The 23,779-nt window shown below is 43.8% G+C and overlaps 1 protein-coding gene across 5 annotated transcripts in view; it reads left to right on the top strand.

Annotated features, from left to right (window-relative positions):
* Positions 1-23,779, top strand: part of LOC112068350 (E3 ubiquitin-protein ligase Midline-1) — a 76,467-nt gene that overhangs the window by 33,239 nt on the left and 19,449 nt on the right. For 2 of the 5 annotated variants that reach the window (XM_024135481.2, XM_024135480.2), the window contains exons 2-3: positions 19,346-20,067; positions 21,960-22,025. In XM_024135481.2, the coding sequence (XP_023991249.1) occupies positions 19,402-20,067; positions 21,960-22,025 (732 nt within the window). In that variant the 5' untranslated portion in view covers positions 19,346-19,401. Of the gene's footprint in view, positions 1-9,607; positions 9,816-16,036; positions 16,768-19,345; positions 20,068-21,959; positions 22,026-23,779 lie in introns of those variants that run through there. The other 3 variants (XM_024135478.2, XM_024135479.2, XM_024135482.2) reach the window with 3 other exon arrangements.

The following is a 23,779-nucleotide window of genomic DNA, read 5'->3' as shown; positions in this document are numbered from 1 at the left end:
CAACCATATTACCAGCCACCTTGCCATGGTAAAATACCGTGCTTCGTGCTTTCAGTTTTGCGCTAATGCTGACATCTATCCACAGTTTCTGGTTTGTTTAGGTTTTAATAGTCACAGTGGGAACAACATCCCCTATACACTTTCTGATGAACTCAGTCACCGTGTCCGTGTATACGTCAATGTTATTCTTAGAGGCTATCTGGAACATATCCCAATCTGCGTGATCAAAACAATCTTTAAGCATGGATTCCGATTGGTCAGACCAGCGTTGAATAGACCTTAGCACTAGTATTTCCTGTTTGAGTTTCTGCCTATAGGAAGGGAGGAGCAAAATGAAATCGTGAAATGATGATCAATGATGTTTACTCTCAGGTGTGGCCGGATATTGGGAGGTTGGTATTTGCAGATGATGTGGCCTTATGGAAGAGAGGAAGAAATGTGCCTTACGTAGTCAGGAAGGTACAGGAAGCTATTGATGAGGTAGAGTGGTAGGCATTAATGTTGGAATTCAGGTTCTCTGTAGAGAATTTAGACAATGTTCTTTACCAGAGGGAAGGTGGAAGATGAGGTATGCTTGAGGTTATATGGGAGAAACTTGGAGAGGGTGGGGTCCTTCAGGTTCCTTGGGGTAAACTTTGACCCTAGACTGACCTGGGCAGAACACATTGAGAAAGTGGTGGGAAAGTGTAAGAAGGTGTTAAATGTGATGCGCTGTCTGACAGGGAAGGAATGGGGGTGCTGGGCGTTCCTCATTGAGGACCATGTATGTTGTATTGATCCGGTCTGAGGAGTGGGAGGCTGGGCGTTCCTCATTGAGGACCATGTATGTTACATTGATCCTGTCTGACAGGGAAGGAGTGGGAAAGGCTGGGCGTTCCTCATTGAGGGACCATGTATGTTTACATTGATCCTGTCTGACGGGGAAGGAGTGGGAGGGCTGGGCGTTCCTCATTGAGGACCATGTAATGTTGCAATTGATTCCTGTCTGACGGGGAAAAGGGAGTGGGGGCTGGACGTTCCTCATTGAGGACCATGTATGTTACATTGATCCCGGTCTGACAGGGAAGGAGTGGGGGCTGGGCTTCCTCATTGAGGACCATGTATGTTGCATTGATCCTGTCATGACAGGGAAGGAGTGGGGGCTGGCGCGTTCTCATTGAGGACCATGTATGTTACATTGATCCTGTCTGACGGGGAGGAGTGGGGGGCGGGCGTTCCTCATTGAGGACCATGTATGTTACATTGATCCGGTCTGAGGAGTGGGAGGCTGGCGTTCCTCATGAGACCATGTATGTGCATTGATCCGGTCTGAAGAGTGGGAGGCTGGGCGTTCCCTCATTGAGGACCATGTATGTTGCATTGATCCTGTCTGATGGGGAAGGAGTGGGGGGCTGGCGTTTCTCATTGAGGACCATGTATGTTGCATTGATCCGTCTGACAGGGAAGGAGTGGGCGGCTGGAGTTCCTCATTGAGGACCATGTATGTTGCATTGATCCGGTCTGACGGGGAAGGAGTGGGGGCTGGGCGTTCCTCATTGAGGACTGTATGTTACATTGATCCTGTCTGACAGGGAAGGAGTGGGGGGCTGGGCGTTCCTCATTGAGGACCATGTATGTTACATTGATCCTGTCTGACAGGGAAGGAAGTGGGGAGGCTGGGCGTTCCTCATTGAGACCATGATATGTTGCATTGATTCCTGTCTGACGGGGAAGGAGTGGGGAGCCTGGGCGTTCCTCATTGAGACCATGTAATGTTACATGATCCTGTCTGACAGGGAAGGAGTGGGGGGCTGGGCGTTCCTCATTGAGGACCATGTTGTTGCATTGATCCTGTCTGACGGGAAGGAGTGGGGGGCTGGCGTTCCTCATTGAGGACCAATGTATGTTGGCATTGATCCGTCTGACAGGGAAAAGGAGTGGGGGGCTGGGCGTTCTCATTGAGGACCATGTATGTTGTATTGATCCTGGTCTGACAGGGAAGGAGTGGGGGGCTGGGCGTTCCTCATTGAGGACCATGTATGTTGCATTGATCCTGTCTGACAGGGAAGGAGTGGGGGGCTGGGCGTTCCTCAATGAGGACCATGTATGTTGCATTGATCCGGTCTGTAATAGACTATGGCAGTATAGCGTATGGTTCTGCAGCCTGGATCTTATTGGAATGGCTAGATGTCATACAGGGACAAGGACAAGGATATGTAGTGGGGCGTTTCTGACCTCCCCAGAGGCTGCACTACAGGTGGAGATGGGGGAAATGCCATTGCAGATTAGGAGACAGCAACTGGCAATTAATTATTGGGTCAACCTACAGAGACATGGAGTGCCTCATCCTGCAAAGGGAATTTTACAGGCATGCTTGGAACATGAGCGAAGACAGAACACGAGCTTTGGGTGGGAGGGTAATACCCAGGCGAAGGAGATGGGACTGTATGGAAGGGATTTTAGTCCAACGGTAGCTATTCCTGTAAATCCAGCATGGCTACTCCCACCTCCAGTAGTTGATCTAGAAATGTTGGAGAGACTACAGGAAGATAGGGAGGGTGTTGAGCCATCTGTTTTGTTTAATAGACGTCTGTATTTTGTGTATCAGGATGTTGTGGCCATTTACACAGATGGTTCGAAAGATCCAATGACAGGACATACTGGGTCAACATTTGTAGTGCAGGAATGTGGGGTGAGAGTCAGGAAACGTATTACAGATCATCTGGCTGTGTATACAGCCGAGATGATGGCCATAGTGTTCGCCTTGCAGTGGATGGAGGAAGTCAAGCCAGACAGAGTAGTTATTTGCTCTGATTCATGTGCAGTGTTGATGAGTCTCTAGTCCTTTAGCTCACATAGACAAGACATGTTTTATGAGATGCTACAAGCCCATTGCAGGATTAGAGTAATGAGTATACAGATAAGATTTACTTAGGTCCCAGCCCATGTGGGGGTGGAGGGGAGCGAGGCAGTTGATGTACTGGCTAAACAAGCACTTAGTACTGGGGATGTTAAGGTTGTAGTTTCCATGAGCAAGGCAGAGGCAAAAAGCCTGATATGGACAGTAGTGGTGCAGAGATGGCAGGCGCAGTGGAATAGAGATACTAAGGGCAGGCATTTATTTCAAGTACAGAGGAAAGTCAGGGAGACGAGGACAGCAGGAAGGGACAAGATTAAGGGTGGGACACAGCCAGTTGAATAAGACCTTAAGTGTGATAGGAAAGCATCCAACAGGAAATTGTGATTATTGCCAGGAAACCGAGACAGTTCAGCATGTATTGCTACAGTGTGGGCAGTATCAGAGGGAAAGAGAGAGGCTGAGATCTAGTATGAGGGAGAAGGGGATTCAGGAAATTAGTTTAAAGAGTATATTGAGTAGAACGTCATTAGACATAGTCTCAAATATGTTGTTATCTTTTTTTAAGAGCAACGGGGCTGGCAGGTAGGATTTAGATTCTCCCTGTCTATGGCCCACACTCCAGAATGGTAATGCACCATGACATTGGATGCCAACCGCCGATAAACCCCACTGAAGAAGAAGAAGATGGAGTCGTGATCTGATTTGCCGAAGGGAGTGCGGTGGAGGGCCTTGTAGGCATCTCGAATGGGGAATTTTCAGTAGTTGAGTGTTTTTCCAGAACTTCGGTAGCGTTTTCCTCAAATTTGCTTAGTTAAAATACCCAGCTACAATAAATGCGACCTCAGGATATGTGGTTTCCAGTTTGCATAAAATCCAGTGTAGTAGTTCCTTGAGGGCCGTCGTGGTATCGGCTTGAGGGCTGGGACTATAGCTGAAGAGAATTCTCTTGGGAGGTAATACGGTTGGCATTTGATTGTGAGGTATTCTAGGTCGGGTGAAAAAAAGGACTATGTTATCACAATCACACCATGAGTAGTTAATCATGAAACATACACCACTCCTTTCTTCTTCCCGGAGAATTCTTTATACCTGTCTGCGCGATGTACTGAGAACCCAGCTGGCTGTATGGACGGGGACAGTATATCCCGAGAGAGCCAGGATTCCGTGAAATAGAGTATGTTACAGTCCCTGATGTCTCTCTGGAAGGAGAACCTTGCTCTGAGCTCGTCTACTTTATTGTCCAGCGACTGAACAAGAGCGAGTAATATACTTGTAAGCGGTGGATGGTGTGCACGCCTCCTGAGCCGGACTAGAAGTCCACTCTAAATACCTCTTCTCCGCCGGCGGCATCTTGGAGCCTCGTGCCCTGGGGGGTACGAACAAAGGATCCAATTCGGGAAAGTCATATTCCTGGTCGTAATGCTGGTAAATTACCGCCGCTCTGATATCCAAAAGTTGTGTCCCGGCTGTATGTAATAAGACAAAAAACGTTCTGAGCTAATAATGTAAGAAATAACATACACAAAAACGAAATACAGCAAAGGTGCTTTGGACATTGAAGTAGAGCTGTCTGTCGGCGCTTACTTAATGACAATATACAATTGGAACCATTCAAATGCCTGCTGGCTCGTTACAACTTCAGCTTTAAGCACACATTGATTTTGTCCCTCTGTGACCAAGAGAAAGTAGTCTTGTTTCAATTCTAAATCCATCTGAGAACATCACAGCGAGATGAGACTATGTTTGCTGTAACCGCTAGAGCCCTCAAACTCAACTCTGGACCTCGAAGCCAGTTCCACTGCATTTTTTCAATGTTCCCCTCCAATCAGGGACTGATTTAGACCTGGGACACCAGATGTGTGTGATTAATTATAAGGTAGAACAGAAAACCAGCAGGCTCTGGACCTCGTAGGGTAAGAGTTGAATATCTCTGCTCTAGAGTCTCCCGTTTCGTATGCCATATTGTAAATGAAGCTGTGAGGTTCACAGCCAATGGAGTTCCATCCTTTGTCTGGATAGGCCAGAAAATGTTGCTACCTACTCAAATGAGGTGTCAGATTTCACATACTGGGGTCGGGTTCCCCTGCTCAGACATTGCGTGCATCAACCAATGGTTGTGTGCCACGTCATCGACTGTGTCATCGACTGACAGATTGCTGTAACATATGATGCGGTTAGATGATGCGTAAAATACCTATCCTTGCATGGTAAGATCTGGGTAGAGGAACGCAACCTGTGTCTCAGATGAGAGCGGAGCAGGACAACCAGAGATGTCACGGAACAATTCACAGAGCGCTCTGTACAAAAAAAATGTTGGTCAGAACAGTTCCAGAATCGCTCAAAGTCACCCAAATAGTGGACTTAATGTTTAATAGGATTACTGTAGACCATCAACGTCATATTGAGGCAGATTTCCATGACAGATGCCATGCAGTGCGCTGTCCACTTACCCACTATTTATCTCGGAAGCTTCTGTTTTGATGAGTTTGCAAAATCAACTATTCTGAACAAAAATATGAACGCAACATGTAAAGTGTTGGTCCCATGTTCCATGAGCTGAAATAAAAAATCCCAGAAATTTTCCATTCTGACATGACTTGCCCTTTTGAGTGAGGATCATAGGAGCCAGATTCACCCCCCCCCCCTCTCTCTCTCTCTCCCGCAGCGGGGGTGAGGGGTGAAGTTGAACGTTTTATGACGGTCTATGAAAGGGAAGTAAAAAAATCCCTTTGTTACAACAGAGAGATTTTGTAGTACTGTGACATCCAATGTTGGGTAATGAAACAATATTTCTGTAATCCAAACGGTTGAAAGGGTCCGTGGGTACTTAAATAACAATCATGTTGAATTCATTACTAATATGTGATGTAACTAAGGACAGTAGAACAACATAACTGTATCTCTGAATGTGTATATTTCCCAGTTACCAGATTCACATCTAGATGTTGTGGAACTTATACGATTAAATATGAAACTATTTGTGAGAAGATGTAATGTGATGTTAGCCTTCTAAATGAGATAATTGTTTTTGATATGAAGTCTTAACCAGTCAGTGACCACACCCACGTGAGCACAGGCATTATGTCGGCGTCATGGAACGCCCTTTTTTCCAGAGTGCATAAAAGGACCCGTGATGAAATTTACATCAGACCAGTGGGACCGACAGCGTGAGCTGGAAGGTACGAAATGGTTAGACGCTCTGAAACTTTCAACAGAGAAGAAGAAAACCTCTATAGACCAGATAGCATAAAGCAGTGGCTACATGGCTGAGAAATGGTTTAAAACTAAAGACCAAGCAGGCGGACGGTGTGAACCGTGTACATTGCAATTCTTTCGAATGAGCGGCAGTTCATGTGCAAAGTATTCGCATTTCCCGGAGCATAAGTTCTCAGCTGTATGTACATGCCTCTCCCTTTCCCTCTCTTTTGAATCCGCCATTTTGTGTAACAAGCCGTCATATCGGTTTAGTCCACTAGGGACTTTTCATTGCATTATGTAGTAATCAATGTGTAAGCTATTCTGTTTGTGTATTTATGTAATTCTGTGTGATTATTTAGTTAGTTAGTAAATAAAAAATTAAAGCAATGTGTATATCACTGATTCATCACTTATGCTGGGGTTGTGCAGATATCCAAGGATTTTGCAACATCCAGAATGAGACTAAAGGTAAATTAATTAATGACTGATTGATGACTGAAATATAAGATATCTTTATATCTTTAAGAGTTCATTCGGAAAACGGTAACTCGTTAAATAAACTTTTTCCGTGGTTCCCCAAGATTGCTATTGAGTTAATTGTTACAGGATTAATTTAATCATCATAATAATTAAACACAGTTAATTGATTTGATAAAATAATCGTCATCACCTTAATGACAGTAAAGACACAACAATTCTCACAAAAAGCTTATTTCTTTCAAATTGTGTGCACAAATTGGTTTACATCCCTGTTAGTGAGAAACCATCCACCTGACAGGTGTGGCATATCAAGAAGCTGATTAAACAGCATGATCATTACACAGGTGCACCTTGTGCAGGGGACAATAAAAGGCCACTCTAAAATGTGCAGTTTTGTCACACAACACAATGTCACAGATGTCTCAAGTTTTGAGGGAGCATGCAATTGGCACACTGACAGCAGGAATTTCCACCAGAACTGTTGCCAGATACTTTAATGTTAATTACTGTACCATAAGCCGCCTCCAATGTCGTTTTAGAGAATTTGGCAGTACGTCCAACCGGCCTCACAACCACATGTGACCGCGACAGCCCCAGGACTTCCACATCCGGCTTCTTCACCTGCAGGATGGTCTGAGACGAGCCACCCGGACAGCTGGTGAAATTGTGGGTTTGCACAACCTAAGAATTTCTGCACAAACTGTCAGAAACCGTCTCAGGGAAGCATTGTTGAGCATGTTTGGGATTCTCTGAATCAACGTTTACGACAGAATGTTCCAGTTCCCGCCAATATCCAGCAACTTCGCACAGCCATTAAAAATTAATTGGACAACATTCCACAGGCCACAATCAACAGCCTGATCAACTCTATGCGAAGGAGATGTGTCACGCTGCATGAGGCAAATGGTGGCCACACCAGATACTGACTAATTTTCTGATCCATGCTCCTACTTAAAAAGAAAAATGTAACGTCATCATCGTAACCCTACTGACTGGGCAGACGTCAATTCATCGTCTTTTCCAAGTTGGTTCAACGTAATTTAATTTAAATGACGTGGAACAACATTGATTCAACCAGTGTGTGCCCAGTGGGTAGTTGCTCTAGTCTAGTGCAATGGGCCACTGAAATGGATTACTGCCAGAGCTCTGTAGCCAGCATGCTGTTCTGTTAGCGCTGTAAACTAACACGGGGCCTTATTACGAGATATCAATAGTCATATTTTGCATCTCAAATGGTAATAATAATAATAATCTCATATAGTGCACTACTTTTGACCAGAGCTTTATGGGCCCCTGGTCAAAAGAAGTGCACTAAATAGGGAATAGGGTGCCATTTTGGGAGAGAACCTTAGTGATCCCATGAGGTCATTGATAAAAGGTCATCCGAGGTAGTGGAACGTGTGAGCTGAGTTACGGGACATACATCAGCCTTTGGCTATGGAGGTGGGATGGAGGCCAGGGTTTAGCATTGATCAGATGTTATACGATGTGATTGCATCAACGGGCGGCTGCCAAACATGTCTAGTAGCTGCAGACGTTTAGAGCGGGTGCATTTTTCCACATGACCACAGAGAGAGAGCGGTGGAACTGGTGCCAACAAACTGGGGAGACTTTCAACACTGTCTCAGTCAACTGTTTCAACCACAAATACATTCCGCTGTGTCTCCATGTCCATTCAGTGTGTTTACATGGGAAGATGGAATGAGGGTGTGTTCAGTGCGAGAAACTGACATGTGGCTTGTAAAGTTTAATGAAAGTCAAGATAAATCTTCCCAGTGTTTGGCTTTACCATCACCTCAGCATTATGATCATGATGCCATTGAGGATGATGGAATTTTTTTGTTGTGACTGTGACCACAACATTTTCATACAGAAGCTAGTGTATTCACTGTGGTAAACAGCACAGCCAGTATGATCTTGATAACTCTTTACCATGGACGTCTAGCTTTCGTTCCACTGTGGGTGTTTCTGCTCTGTTAGGCCGGTAGTCTCATTCTGTACAGGTGTAATGATGCATGGTGACATCATTCATTGTTATGTTTGGCTATTTGTCACTGGGCTGTATAGTGTTTCCCTGGGACTGGGATGAGACCCACCACCTCACATTGGACTGGGACGGGACCCACCACCTCACATTGGACTGGGACGAGACCCACCACCTCACATTGGACTGGGACGAGACCCACCACCTCACATTGGACTGGGATGAGACCCACCACCTCATATTGGACTGGGACGAGACCCACTACCTCACATTGGACTGGGACGAGACCCACCACCTCACATTGGACTGGGACGAGACCACCACCTCACATTGGACTGGGATGAGACCCACCACCTCATATTGGACTGGGACGAGACCCATCACCTCACATTGGACTGGGATGAGACCCACCACCTCATATTGGACTGGACGAGACCCACCATCACATTTGGACTGGACGAGACCCACCACCTCACATGGACTGGATGAGACCACCACCTCACATTGGACTGGGACGAGACCCACCATCTCATATTGGACTGGGACGAGACCCATCACCTCACATTGGACTGGGATGAGACCCACCACCTCACATTGGACTGGGACGAGACCCACCACCTCACATTGGACTGGGACGAGACCCACCATCTCACATTGGACTGGGACGAGACCCACCACCTCACATGGGACGAGACCCACCATCTCACATTGGACTGGGATGAAACCCACCACCTCACATGGGACGAGACCCACCATCTCACATTGTGACAGTGTTATGTGTTTTCCATCAACATTGGTGTGTCGTGGTGTATAATAATCATTGTGGGATAAACTGGATTGATACCGTGGTTCTACCCGCTGTGTTTCTGTGTGTCAACGACAAGTCACTGAAACCACATACATTATGATTAATGGTTATTGGATTATATAAACATTCTCTAGTAACACCATATGTGCCGTTTTGGAAATAGTTTCTGAACACAGCAAAGCTTCTCAGCTCACAATCCCTGACACACCCACCATCTCAGAGGTCCCTCCCCCCTCTGTGTCATTGGTTAGTTTGCAGCCCACGGCAAACAGTTTCAACCCTCCTAGAGGGCCAGAAACTCACAGAAGAGTCAATACTGGTACTGGAGGTAAAAAACAGACGAGTCAATACTGGTACTGAAGGTTAAAACAGACGAGTCAGACGGTTCTTCCAGAGCGTTGCAGTGGATTGGCCTGTTATAGTGTAGTGTTACCAGACTCGTCAACTGTGAGACATTTCTTATTTTCCCCCTGTTTGTGGATAATGGGATTTTAACCATGTGGCAGGTAAATAAAGAGGTTACTGCTTACTTTATCTTCAGGTTTTGCATATTTTCTTACACAGAAACAAGTGGTGTCTGTGTGCTGTATGTGTTTCGGTGTCAGTGTGTTGACATGTTAGGGAGCAAAATGTTGACTCAGCCTCGAGGCAGGGCGTAGTTCAAGAGCTGATGTCACTCTGCTGTTCTGCACTTAGAAAATTCCATTAGTGTGGAATTATGAAAGTGACATCACAGAGTGTAGAATAACACAGTGGTTGAGGGAGGCAGTGAGTGAAACGACAGAGTACAACAACATGGCAAAATGTGTGTGATCATGTGCAATGGATTGTCTGTGATCCTCGTACTTTTGACGTGACTCATTCTAAAGCTGCGAATGTTGTGACTAGGAAAGCTGGTGTGTCAACTTCAGTGATGATACCAATACCAAGGTTTTTCCACCTTGATTGTCACGAAAACATTATTTATGAGTTAGATCAATCCTAAGAAGTGTTGCCTGTCTTTTTAATCAAACATTCCATTTGCAGAATGCAGTTGGAATATCAGGCTTCATTGTTATTCAGTTCATATAATTATTGTCTTGCTCGCACACATTTCAATGAAAGCTATGTTTGTGTTGAGTGAAGCTGTTATTTTTCAAAAGTTTATTACCAATAACATTCTCCGTTTGTTCCACAGTATGAGAGTTATACCAGTGCTAACAGGGGAATGAGAATATCCCAGTGTCTCCCAATGACCCTCCAAATGTCTTTTACTACTTAAGATAAGATAAACACAAGTGAAATATAGCAGTGTTTGCTATCTGAGTTGCCTGTCTAGCTTCAAAGCAGTACTATTGTAACAAAATAGTGCCTGTAGTTTTAGAAAAGAGCTTATCTGTGTACTTCCTTATTACTTTATTATTTTATAAGTGTAAAATTGAGACTTGTTGGAGCCTGGGGGGTTTCCTTGATTAATTAGTAACTAAATATCTCCCAGTGGAACAGAGGAATGCCTGACTTTTCTCTCTGATCACTCTTAGATCACATGTATCCCCATGGAAACCTTGTCAGTGTGTGAATGATTTGTTTAGGTTGATTGTAGCCTAGTTGTTGAAAGAGGTCAACAAGGAAAGGTACAGGCGGGGATAGTGAATAATGACTTTGGGAGTCTACATCCGTAATGTTTTGTTTGACGCTAATATAGATTAGTATTATGGCAGTCTGTGTGCATAGTGCATGATTTATCATCAGTTTCAATAGTCAATTTGTCAGGGATTGTCAGTGTCATGCGGTTTACAGCCACTAGGTGTCCCTCTTTTACCTCTGTTTTGTAGTGGCTAAATTGCCCATCAATATATATGTGGTAATCTGAAATAACTATGCAGCAATATAAACAGTACACTTTATGTATAAGAATGACAAAATATGTACTTTGTTAACCCATACATTTTTGAAGTAGTTTCAATGATGCATAATAAACCCTCGTTTTAATCCAGTGAGTACTTTGTACAGTATTTTGGGATCAAGGGAGAACGTTAGATTATATTTTAATCATACGATTGGAATACGAGATTAGTGCAATCCAACAGCGACCAATTCTGTTATCAGGAAATCTATGCTGGGCCAGGGCTTTGCTGGAAAATAATGAGTCTGAGGGGGATTCAGTGAAAGTTCATGTGGTCATGGAAAGAAAACACTATTTTCCTGCTGATGCCACCTGCCAAACCGCAGAGAGGAAATGGGAGAGTTTGGCTGTTCTGATTACTGACCAGGATGACCTACAGAAAGACCGGCCCTGCCAGCAGCAGGCGTAGCTAACAGACCCTCTGTTCTAAAGCTGCTTGACTGCTTGGCTGGCTAAAGGCTAACTGGCAATGTATCAATCCAACTAGTGGCCTCTGTTTCCAATTTCTTATCTATGGTCAAATCCACATTGGATTGTCTCTCTCAACTGCACACAAACTCCTTTGCAGTGTATCTCCTTCAGCCGGTTGCATTTCATAACTGTAATATTGTATTTTTACATGTACACTCCTTACTGTAGGCTATTGTTTATTGGCACACATTGTAATCAATATCCCTCATCAAGACATCAACACTAAACAAATGAAATACCTATTGTCATGTCACAATCAATACATATGTACAATCTTAATTTGATCACTCTTTTGCTGCTGAAAAATGTCCTGCTCGGCAGGATATGCAAACTTGTAGTGTATTCAAGGTTTAAAAAAGGCCTCTTAAAGTTTGAGATTTCACTTTGAAATGTCAGACTTGATGTCAACCTTGACAGGAGTGCTGTTGGACCTTTCTATTGAACCGGCTGCTTTAGGGGGCAGAGCCAGGCCACACAAGTGCTTTAGGGGGCAGAGCCAGGCCACACAAGTGCTTTAGGGGGCAGAGCCAGGCCACACATTGGTCACAGATACGCCACAAAAACAGGATTACAGATAAACAAGTTTAGATATCTGCCCCGGGAAAAAGAGAAAGTTCTCTCTCTCTCTAATGATGATAACTCTTTACCATGGACGTCTAGCTTTCGTTCCACTGTGGGTGTTTCTGCTCTGTTAGGCCGGTAGAAAGTTCTCTCTCTCTCTAATGATGAATACAAGGATGAAGGTCGTCATTATAGATGATCAAATAGCGTGTCAAAGCTGATCAGAAAGAGCTTGAGTTGAGAGAAAAAACGATCCAAGTATGGCTCTCGTTTAAAAAAAATATATATATTTAGTTATACAGATGTAGGATCTTAATTTGATCACTCTTCTGTTGCTGAGCATTTTCATGCATAGCAGGAATTGCAAAGTTGTAGTGTATTCAAGGTTTCTAAAGTTTTGTAATTTTACTGCTGTAGCAAACTGACTCAAATTAAAATCCTACATCTGTAAGCTCTAATAGAAGCTCTAATATTCAAATTCAGTTTCACGGAAGCACCGTATTGCTTAGTAGAGTACTAATGCTTGATTCGTGCATATATCCCAACTGGAAAACCTGTCAGTGCCCACATGCAGAGAACCTTATCCCTGTGTACTGTTTCTCTGGTAGTTCAGCAGTTTACACCACCATGCATGCCTGGGCCCTGGGGATAAACCATTTACACTTTATCCTATTATTAAGCGTATATTATCGGCTTTCCTGCACTTAATCTTGCCCGTTCTGCTGGCACTAGATGTCGGGGATTTAACAACCTTTATGACAACAGCTCTGTGGGTCTCTTTTTAGGCTGGTGGTGTCTAGATGTGGTTACTCATTAGACACAGTGTTAGTTGGCTTTTTAAAAGTGGTGTTTCTCTCTCTCTCTCTCAGGCCACGTGAATGCACAGTCCTATTGGCTATTGATTGTGAGTCTTGTGCCAACCAATGACTGTAGGTGACAAACCCCCCCCGGGTTGGTTGTAGAGCCTGTCCCAGCCCCATTGTAAAGTTCACATGTTTCCATTGCTGGCAGTGGGCAGACAGGGGGCTGGCTTCAAGGCAATTGATCATTCAGATCCACCCATGCATTTACTAATCCAAGTTAATGCAGCATGATTTTTGTGTATGATGAGACTGCTGACTCAGTGTTATATCTCTTATAGATGAGCACAGTTTGAACTATTTTTTATTTTTTACTAGGCAAGTCAGTTAAAGAACAAATTGTTATTTACAATGACGGCACACCCCGGCCAAACCCTAACCCAGGTGACGCTGGGCCAATTGTGTGCCGCCTAATGGGACTCCCAATCATGGCCGGTTGTGATACAGCCTGGAATCAAACGAGGGACTGTAGTGACTTCTCTTGCACTGAGATGCAGTGCCTTAGACCGCTGCGCCACTCCGGAGCATGCCATCAATTTATTTAGTATTATGCATGAATGTTGCATACTTGTGAAACTATTCCTAGAGGACTTTGTGTATAACAAAACATTATTTTTTAAATAGCAGGCATGTGTTAGGCTACTATAGGTGTAGAAAGGAACTAGGACCATGTTTTCAGGAACCTCTGGGTCCCGGGTGTGTGAAGATGAGCCTCACTCTTCTCCACTGAAACTCACTGACACTAAAATGCACCAGTACAGTACACTACCTAACAGTACAGTACACTACAGTACAGTACCTAACAGTACAGTACATTACACTACAGTACAGTACAGTACAGTACTCTACCTAACAGTACAGTACACTACAGTACACTACAGTACAGTACACTACATTACACAACAGTACATTACAATACACTGCAATACACTACAGTACACTACCATATACTACATTAAACTACAGTACATTACACTACAGTACAGTACACTACATACATAAGTAGGCAGTACCATTGCACTCCAGTACAGTACAACTACATTACATTACACTACAATACACAACGGTACAGCACACTACAATACGTACACTACAGTACAGTACAGTACTTTACACTACAGTACAATATCAGTACATTACATCTACTTAACTGCATCACTAAGAACATACAGTACAATCGTACACTACAGTACAGTAGCTACAGTCCAGTACCGTACACTACATTACACAATGGCACAGTACATCACAATAACTACAGTACAGTACACTACAATACACTACAGTACACTACACTACAATACACTGACAGTAAGTACAGTACATTACACTACAATACACAACAGTACAGCACACTACCGTACACTACATTACAGTACAGTACTTTACACTACAGTACAATACAGTACAGTAATATATTACACTGCAATACACTACAGTACAGTACACTACAATACTGTACACTAACCGTACACTACATTACACTACAGTACTTTTACACTACAGTACAACACACTACACTACATTCACTAAACATTACACTGCAATACCCGACAGTACACTACACTACAGTATACTAGACTACAGTACACTACTGTAGTAGGGGATTGAGAGAGCAAGGGAGGGAGGGAGGGTGGGAGGGTGGGAGCGAGGTAGCAGGGAGGGAGAGAGGAGGGGAGGGAGGCACATGGAGAGCAGATGGTAGATGGTACCCTCCTTATTTAAAGTGATCCATCCCCACTTTAATAAACTTGAGTGATGGGAACACACCAGATTAACCAGAACAGATGAACACAGGGTTTAATCATGAACACACCGGAACAGATGAACACAGGGTTTATTCATGAAACACAGAACAGATTAAACACAGGGTTTATCATGAACACACCGGAACAGATACACAAGGGTTGTCATGAACACACGCGAACAGATTAACACAGGGTTTATCATGAACACACCGGACCAGATTAACACAGGGTTTATCATGAACACACCGGGACAGATTAACACAGGGTTTATCATGAACACACGGAACAGATTAACACAGGGTTATCATACACACCGGAACACGATTACACAGGGTTTATCATGAACCCGAAAGATAACACAGGGTTATCATGAACCCGGAACAGATTAACACAGGGTTTGTCATGACACACGCGAACAGATTAACACAGGGTTTCATGAACACACCGGACCAGATTAAAACAGGGTTTATCATGAACACACCGAGACCAGATTAACACAGGTTTATCATGAACACACCGACAGATTACACAGGGTTTATCATGAACGCACCCGGAACGATGAACACAGGGTTTATCGTGAACACACCGGAACAGGATTACACACAGGGTTATCATGCATGGAACACACCGGAACAGATTAACACAGGGTTTATCATGAACACACCGGAACAGATGAACACAGGGTTTATCATGAACACACCGGGAAGTTTCATGTGGTGGAGAGACACATTTTTACAGATTTTACTAGTCTTGCGGAGGGGTCGAGAAATGTAATGGTTTCACTTTGAAACAGCAATTCTTACATTTCTTATTGTCTTTTGTCATCTAATGATGATTTTGTGAAACTTTGTATGCTTACTGCCTCAACCCAGTGAGACATTTGAGAAACACTGACGTTTTGAGCAGGGAGAAAGAGTTCAGACTGGGGATGTGATCCCTGTGTTCCAGGTCAGCTTGTTGTTTGGGAGCAGAGGGAATCAGAGACCCCTGTCCCTGCTCCAATCCCAACCCATCCCCTGCGGGTGTGTGTGCGTGCCTGCGTTCCTGCGTGCGTGTGTATTTGTGTGCATGTGTATCGTCAGCCTTTCTCAGTTTTTAATCCCTGGTGACAGAGCTAAGAACAGTTCCGCCACACAGGGCAGCATTGTGCCGCTAGAGAGGCAGAGGAGACGGTCACAGAGGGAAACTGATCCTGACTCTCTCCCTCTCTGTCTCCTCTCTGGTTTACAGCTCAGAGGGCAGGGATCAGAGGACAGAGGACACTGACCTGCCTGTCCTGTGTGAGGGCCAGAGTTACACTGACTAGGCCTAACCCCTGTGGTCCTGGAGAACTCTGTCTCTGCTTATGTCCTGCCTCTCTCTCTCTCTCTCTCTCTCTCTCTCTCTGATTGTCTGTCTCGCTCGCTCTCTCTCTCTCTCTCTCGCTCTCTGATTGTCTCAGTCTCGCTCTCTCTCGCTGTCTCTCTCTCGCGCTCTCTGTCTCTCTCTCTCTCTCTCTGTCTCTCTCTCTCTGTCTGTCTCTCTCTGTCTGTCTCTCTCTGTCTGTCTCACTCTCTTCTCTCTCTCTTCTCTCTCTCTTCTCTCTCTCTTCTCTCTCTCTGCCTGTATTTCCAGTGATTGCTGGCCAGCTCTCCTACTGTAGGTGGAGCTGTCTGTCCTGGAGTTGTGGGGCAGGTCTTCCTGTTGTGCTGGCTACCTTTTGCTCTCTGTCTCTGGTTCCTTTTTAATGACAGCCGTGCTCCGGTACAGCAGGATTACTGCCTGACGAAGACTTTTGTCATCTGGATGCTCCACCGTCTGTTACTGCATACCGCCGCCTTCTCGTTACGGGGGGGTGTTTCCTTTGATGTCCTTTAATACGTTTTCATGATTTTGGTCAGAAGTTTTCCCCTCAACCGAAATGTCTCTGCAGTGCAAAGCGGGAGGGAATCCATCGGTGGGTAAAGTAAACTGCGTGTGAATAGAAAACTTTCAGGAGGAGTGGAGTAAGGTGTAGTTGATGTGAAGCACTCTCCTCTGGCTTTCTGCCACAGTCTACTTTGACAGGGTTTCAGTGTAACTCTGGGGCTTTTGTAAGTTTGTATGATGACATCATTGGCCGGGACATTTGTCTTTATGTACAGTAGTTGCACTTCACGCAAAGCTCTTTGATCTTTGTTTGAATATTTATGAACTATTATTTGCCTTCACTGAACGGAGACTTAATCATTTGCCGGGGATGTTCAGTCACACGTGGCTGTTTATTTGCATGCTACTGTTGTATTGTAATTTGCTTTGAGGAAATGTACAAAAAATATTCAGACGTACACTCTTAGAATATAGGGTTCGAAAAGGGTTCTGAGGCTGTCCCCACAGGAGAACCCTTTTTGATTCCAGGAAGACCTCTTTTGGGTTTCGTGTAGAACCCTCTGTGGAAAGGGTTCTACATGGAACCCAAGAGGGTTCTACCTGGTACCAAAAGGGGTTCTTCAAAGGGTTCTCCTATGAGGGCAGCGCAGAACCCTTTTTTGGTGCACCCTTTTTATCTGAATATTTTTGTATATTTCCTCAAAGCAAATTACAATACAACAGTTGCATGCAAATAAACAGCCACGTGTGACTGAACATCCCCGGTAAATTATTAAGTCTAGATATACTGTAGCACCTTTTCTTTCTAAGAGTGTACGTGTCAGTCGAGTTGTGTTTGTTTGTTTTGTGGAATACTTACCCACACTATGAGGGGCGCAGCGGTCTGAGGCACTGCATCTCAGTGCTAGAGGCGTCACTACAGACCCTGGTTCCATTCCAGGCTGTATCACAGCGGTCTGAGGCACTGCATCGCAGTGCTAGAGGCGTCACTAAAGACCCTGGTTCCATTCCAGGCTGTGTCACAACTGGCCGTGATTGGGAGTCCCATAGGGCGGCTCACAATTGGCCCAGCGTCGTCCGGGTTTGGCCGGGGGTAGGCCGTCATTGTAAATAATAATTTGTTCTCAACTGACTTGCTAAATAAAAGATTCAATAAAATCTGATAAAAAAAGGATGACAGACAGACATTTCAGGACAGTGATATTGTGTGGATTAAGTAGACACTTCTAATTCTATTACTATTCTTAGTAGACATGAGCACTAATCTACTTTGTAAGTAATCTTACTGTTGAAATTTTATAACTTCCATTTCACCAGATTAATTTACTTCAGTGTACAAACAATCAAGATTTTATATTGTGTGCACTGTGCATTTTAAATTGGATAATTTAACATTGCATTAAAAATAGACTCTATTTTTTGTGGAGGAAACCATAAGCTATAATAATATTTGAGTGGATTTCTGGCAACTGCTATACAGTAACCTATACCGTATGTTTTCTTAGTACTGACATCACGTTTGAACATTGGGCACACTAATTCTACCCTCTTTAGCTTGACTTGGCTCATCAACTTGGATAACAGAGAGAAGGTTTCTGTTAAAACAAACTTCATGTCCCGGGACAAAGCACCAACAGTAGCACAACAAAGCCCCACAGATGAATTCATATTGTCTACATCACAGACATGTGAGACGAGTGCAACAGTTGTATCTTCCAGTAGGTTAACTGAGTGTCTCTGTGGATTTGAACAGAACAGGGGGAGAGAACAAACCCGTCCTTAGCTATAGCTCTCTGCGTGTTTCTGTGTCCTCAACTTCAAAGACCACTTGTGCCCGGCTGGCCTGATAATGAGCTTTTGCCTTCTTTCATACATAATGCGTGGAGGTAGAGTTCACACAGGGAGACGCGACGGGCACAGCGCATCCACTCGCAGCTGGGGTGTCTGACTGACCTGGAACAAAGGCCCTGTGTCCATCAGGACAGTCACAGTAAGGAGTTCCAGCCGTGAACAGGCAGGGACTTCTGCTTCAGTGAGCTGCCTGGCTTCACTGCCCTGGGCTAGCTAGCCTAGCCAAGCCTCTCCATAGACATGGGCCACTTGACGAAAATGACTCATTTATGGTGTTTCCAGAGTTATATCATCAAAACAACTCAAAGCTCTTATAAAATATGCAGCGTTTGTTTTTTGTTTTCCCAATTTCGGTCTTTTTTGTTTGGCTGTTGCATCACAGGAACTATGGACAGATGTGCCTCCCTATAAAATATTGTAGGAATTAGTTCTAGGGAACTCAATATCTACATGGATTGCTTTACTTTTTACCAAACAAGTTTAATTTCAATTGAGCTTTAATTTATATTTCTGTAAGGGGTTTAGAATACACTGAAACTCAATTTAGAAGTGTCTGCATTTCATGCAATACCCCTGATGAAGATACCAGAGATGTGTTATCCAATAATTGCTATTTATTCCTCTACTACACCAAGTAATCTCCAGTTCCCTTTAGATTAGGAATGTGGTCAGACTACTCATTAATTTATATTCTGGGAAAGTTGACAACCCCCTACTGTTTAACCCTTTTGAACCCCTTGCTTCTCTCTCTCTCTCTCTCTCTCTCTCTCTCTCTCTCCCATTCTCTAATGATGAAGTCCATGTCATCCCTACAGATAGCTGATCAGCTTCCCTGGATTTCGCTGACGACATCGCTTTGTTGTGTGTGAAGATGGAAACACTGGAGTCGGAGCTGACCTGCCCAATCTGTCTGGAGCTCTTCGAGGACCCCTTGCTCTTGCCCTGCGCTCACAGCCTGTGCTTCAACTGTGCCCACCGTATCCTGATCTCCCACTGCAGCCCCAACGAGCCTGTGCAGTCCATCAGCGCCTTCCAGTGTCCAACCTGTCGCTATGCCATCACCCTCAACCAGAGGGGCCTAGAGGGACTGAAGCGTAACGTCACTCTGCAGAACATCATCGACCGCTTCCAGAAGGCTTCCGTGAGCGGGCCCAACTCCCCCAGRGAGACTCGCCGRGAGCGGGRCGCCCRYGACYGCWKGGCCATGACCTCCCCCAGCGAGASGGTGCAGTGRCAGTTCTGTGAGCAYGACCCTCCCCAYGARGCCGTCAAGACCTGTGTCACCTGRGAGGTGTCCTACTGCGARGAGTGCCTGAAGGCCACCCACCCCAATAAGAAGCCCTTCACTGGCCACCGTCTGATCGAGCCCATGCCGGACTGCCACATCAGGGGACTCATGTGTCTGGAGCACGAGGACGAGAAGGTGAACATGTACTGTGTCACAGATGAACAGTTGATCTGTGCCTTGTGCAAACTGGTCGGTCGGCATCGGGACCACCAAGTAGCCGCCCTCAGCGACCGCTATGAGAAACTCAAGGTAAGAGATGCTCTGTGCTGTACTATGCTATACTGTACACAGCTTCAGAAACGTCTGGGGAGTATGAGAAGTTAATGACTGACTGTGAAGAGCTCACTATGTGCAATAATTTGTGTCCACTGAGTGGAATAAATGGTGGTATTAAAAATCATATTTGATTCAAATCAAGTGAAAACATTTGGGTATTTTAGATAAACAATATTGTGCCTGAATTGCCTGTCACATCAGATTCAATATCTGACCTTTCTTTTTTTGTTTTGTTGAGATTCACCACACACATTTTCAGAGATGCAAAAAATAATGTGATTGCTAATTGTGTTGTTTTCCAAATGTTGCCTTATCCTAAAAAATCTATGTGACATACTGCAGCGTGAAAAAAAACCCGTTGTTCCACAATTCATAGAGGCGTCATGACAAGGGCATTTTAAGATTTAAAATTGAGGTAGGATCCAATATTTCAATAAATCGTCTATCTCCTATTAATATCCTCTGCTAACCAACGAGGAATGTTTCCTCAGACTCATGGGTAAATCAGGAGTTCATTGTGGTTGGAAACAGTGTAGCACAAGAGAACAATACAATCAGGTAAACTCACAGTTATACGCTTTGTGTAATACTGTATCTACTGGCCCTCTTGGCTTACGACACGTCAAAACAAAGCTAACAGTATTAGAAACATGGCAAATGGAATTCCCCATTCAGTCAGATTTCCCCAGTAATGCAGCAGCAGTAAACTCATGTGATGTCTGTTAATATTTCAAAGAGCAAGAGCTTTGGGAACAAGGAGTGATCACACACCATCACACTTTCTTTTAGCGGCTTAAATATAACATTTTGCCACAAAATTACAACCAATAAATAATGATTGGTTTCAGGTTAAGTTGAACTAACCTCTTTCCCTCCATGTGTGTCCATATTAATATGGTATCATGAGAGGCTCTTAGCTGGAACACACAAAAAGGTGGCCACGCATTCCTTGCACTTAAGACTTGAATGAGCTCCTGTCAAAGCACTGACGTTTGGGCTTTGTGGGCTAGTGTTTTGCCAACACGCCATGGGACTCGATCATGGCTCCAGAAACCTCATGGGAGCGATTAATGCTTTATTACCAGGCAGAACCATGCGGCTGTGTATTATAGTTAGCCTTTCACATGGAAATGTACCCTCACATTTGACAGGTTCTATCAAGAGACACGGCAAATAGGGCTGTGATGTCAGTAGACCTTAACCCCTATACATTCTGTGGAACAACATGTATCTAAGTATTTTATCAGTAAATTCATTTTTCTTTTGTATTTACAGTAGCAATATCTATTAGAGTTTTTTTTTTTACAGTTGATTGATAGCCAATTGATGATTTATTTGAATGAGGCAGTGTTTAGCCAATGCCTTTATTAAAGGAGAAGTCAGTGTAATAATGTAATAATGTGTCTAGATGAAGGGTTCCTAGGGTCCACATGGACACCTTTATTAAAGGGGAAGTCAGTGTAATAATGTNTGTGTCTAGATGAAGGGTTCCTAGGGTCCACATGGACACCTTTATTAAAGGGGAAGTCAGTGTAATAATGTAATAATGTGTCTAGATGAAGGGTTTCTAAGGTCCACATGGACACCATTGCATGGCTTTGAAAGACTTCAGGACTTTTCACAAATAAATACGAATGTTACACTATTTATGCATGAATAACAAAAAGAGATTTTGCATTACATAGTACACACGGACTACTTTTTGCTTGGCCTTTCACCAAAAACAAAGAGAATGCCAAGCTTGGTCCCAGAATCCCAGTGAAACTGAGATGCGGTAATCTTAGATTGCAACACTATGGCGATCGAGGTCAGAGCATCAGCGTTAACCGGTGTTTCCTTTGTTTGATCATGCTGTCATTGTGCAGAGAACTCCAGGCTGCTATCTCAGTGAGAGGAGTGAACAGGAGGAAGCAGACCAGGAGATATCTACGGTATCTACAGTATTAATCCAACTCCACATTCAGGGACAGGTCTACTAAGAGTTAACAGCTGTTATTTTCAATGGGGAATAAAACCTGCAGACTAAACAATACCAATAAGTTATATCAAGGTCAAATCTAAAAACAAATGTTGGGCTCTTTTATTCCCCTCTGAAAATAACAGGAGAATATTTTGCACAGGTGCAAATGCTCTGTAAACCTGACCCGTAGAATATAGTCCACATTTTACTATGGGTGGCTTCACGGCCTCTATGTGATATCTGCTTTGTTTATGTAACGAGTAGTACCATACAGTATATATACATTATAAAGATAATGTATGTACTCTGGAACATAGTTTACCATCAGGTTTTTACATAACCCCCCCAGGGAGATTACTATTTAAATGCATACTGTATTTGATTCTATGCAAAGTTATCCATTTGGAAAAAGTGCACATTAGTTCCACAATAGATAAAAGATTTACATATTTATCATAACCGAGGAGATTGTGAAGGATAATGACAAGCCCCTCCTTATTGTTGCTCTGTATTTGACTAATGTTACTCAGGGCTCATTCCCCTCCTTCCTGTTGTTCTGTATTTGACTGATGTCACTCAGGGCTCATTCCCCTCCTTCCTGTTGTTCTGTATTTGACTAATGTTACTCAGGACTCATTCCCCTCCTTCCTGTTGTTCTGTATTTGACTGATGTCACTCAGGGCTCCCGAGTGGCGCAGCGGTCTGAGGCACTACATCTCAGTGCTAGAGGCGTCACTACAGACACCCTGGTTCGATTCCAGGCTGTATCACAACCTGCCATGATTGGGAATCCCATAGGGAGGCGCACAATTTGCCCAGCGTCGTCCGGGTCAGGGTTTGGCCGGGGTAGGCCGTCATTGTAAAATAAGAATTTGTTTTTAACTGACTTGCCTAGTTAAATAAATGTTAAATAAATAAAAAAGGAAGAGTGGCAGACTTTAATGTAGTTGTGGTCAAACTTGAGCTCTACTAGGTGGTCACGTCAGCACAAATCCTACATTATATCTGATTACAACGTCCGTGGCCATGTCAACTACTTCATTCTTCAGATACAAACGAATGAAGTTATTCTGAGCATGACAGTAAATGTCAAAACTAACCAACAAACCCAGAACTGGTGCTCATTACTCTTTATCCAGATGTTAATACCCTTGTCTTGTGTGGGATTACTTTTTGTCTGTTTGTAATTCCCCCATGACCTCTGTGCCAAGGTATTGTCATACTGTGTCCCTGAGTCAGTCTATAGTACTAGAATGACCAGGTTTTAGGGGTTGTTTGTTTTAGTCTACAAGGATAAAAAAAATTGTGGTTGCAGCATTTTCCTTTGTGCTCCCTCGCTTTCACATGGGTCTATTGTCTTGAGTTTTTAAATATTTTTTTTAAGAGGTTTTATCTTTTACAAAAATTATTATTCACCCCGCTTCACCTTTTTGAATTTAAGCGTATAAAATATATAACAGCCAAAGTACAAAATAACATTATTTATTTAGGTTAACAGAGACTTTATGAAAAGACAAAGTTATTTAATTTATATGGAGATGCAGCCATAGACCTCACTGCAAAAAGGCAGCGTTGCTAAATGAATTGCACTTAGCATGCTCCAAGTCTTGACAAGCTGGACTCAAGTATGCCGATGTTACCCACTGCGAAGCCACATCTTAGCTCTATTCGTTTACATCCCAGAAGGAACATGCAATGTAATGCTCTCTGGCTAATGTAGAAGGA

Source organism: Salvelinus sp. IW2-2015, unplaced genomic scaffold (genome assembly GCF_002910315.2).
Source record: "Salvelinus sp. IW2-2015 unplaced genomic scaffold, ASM291031v2 Un_scaffold463, whole genome shotgun sequence".
Taxonomy (NCBI): Eukaryota; Metazoa; Chordata; class Actinopteri; order Salmoniformes; family Salmonidae; genus Salvelinus; species Salvelinus sp. IW2-2015.
The sequence above is the reverse complement of the archived record's forward strand: the minus strand, read 5'-3'. Positions and strand labels throughout refer to the sequence as shown.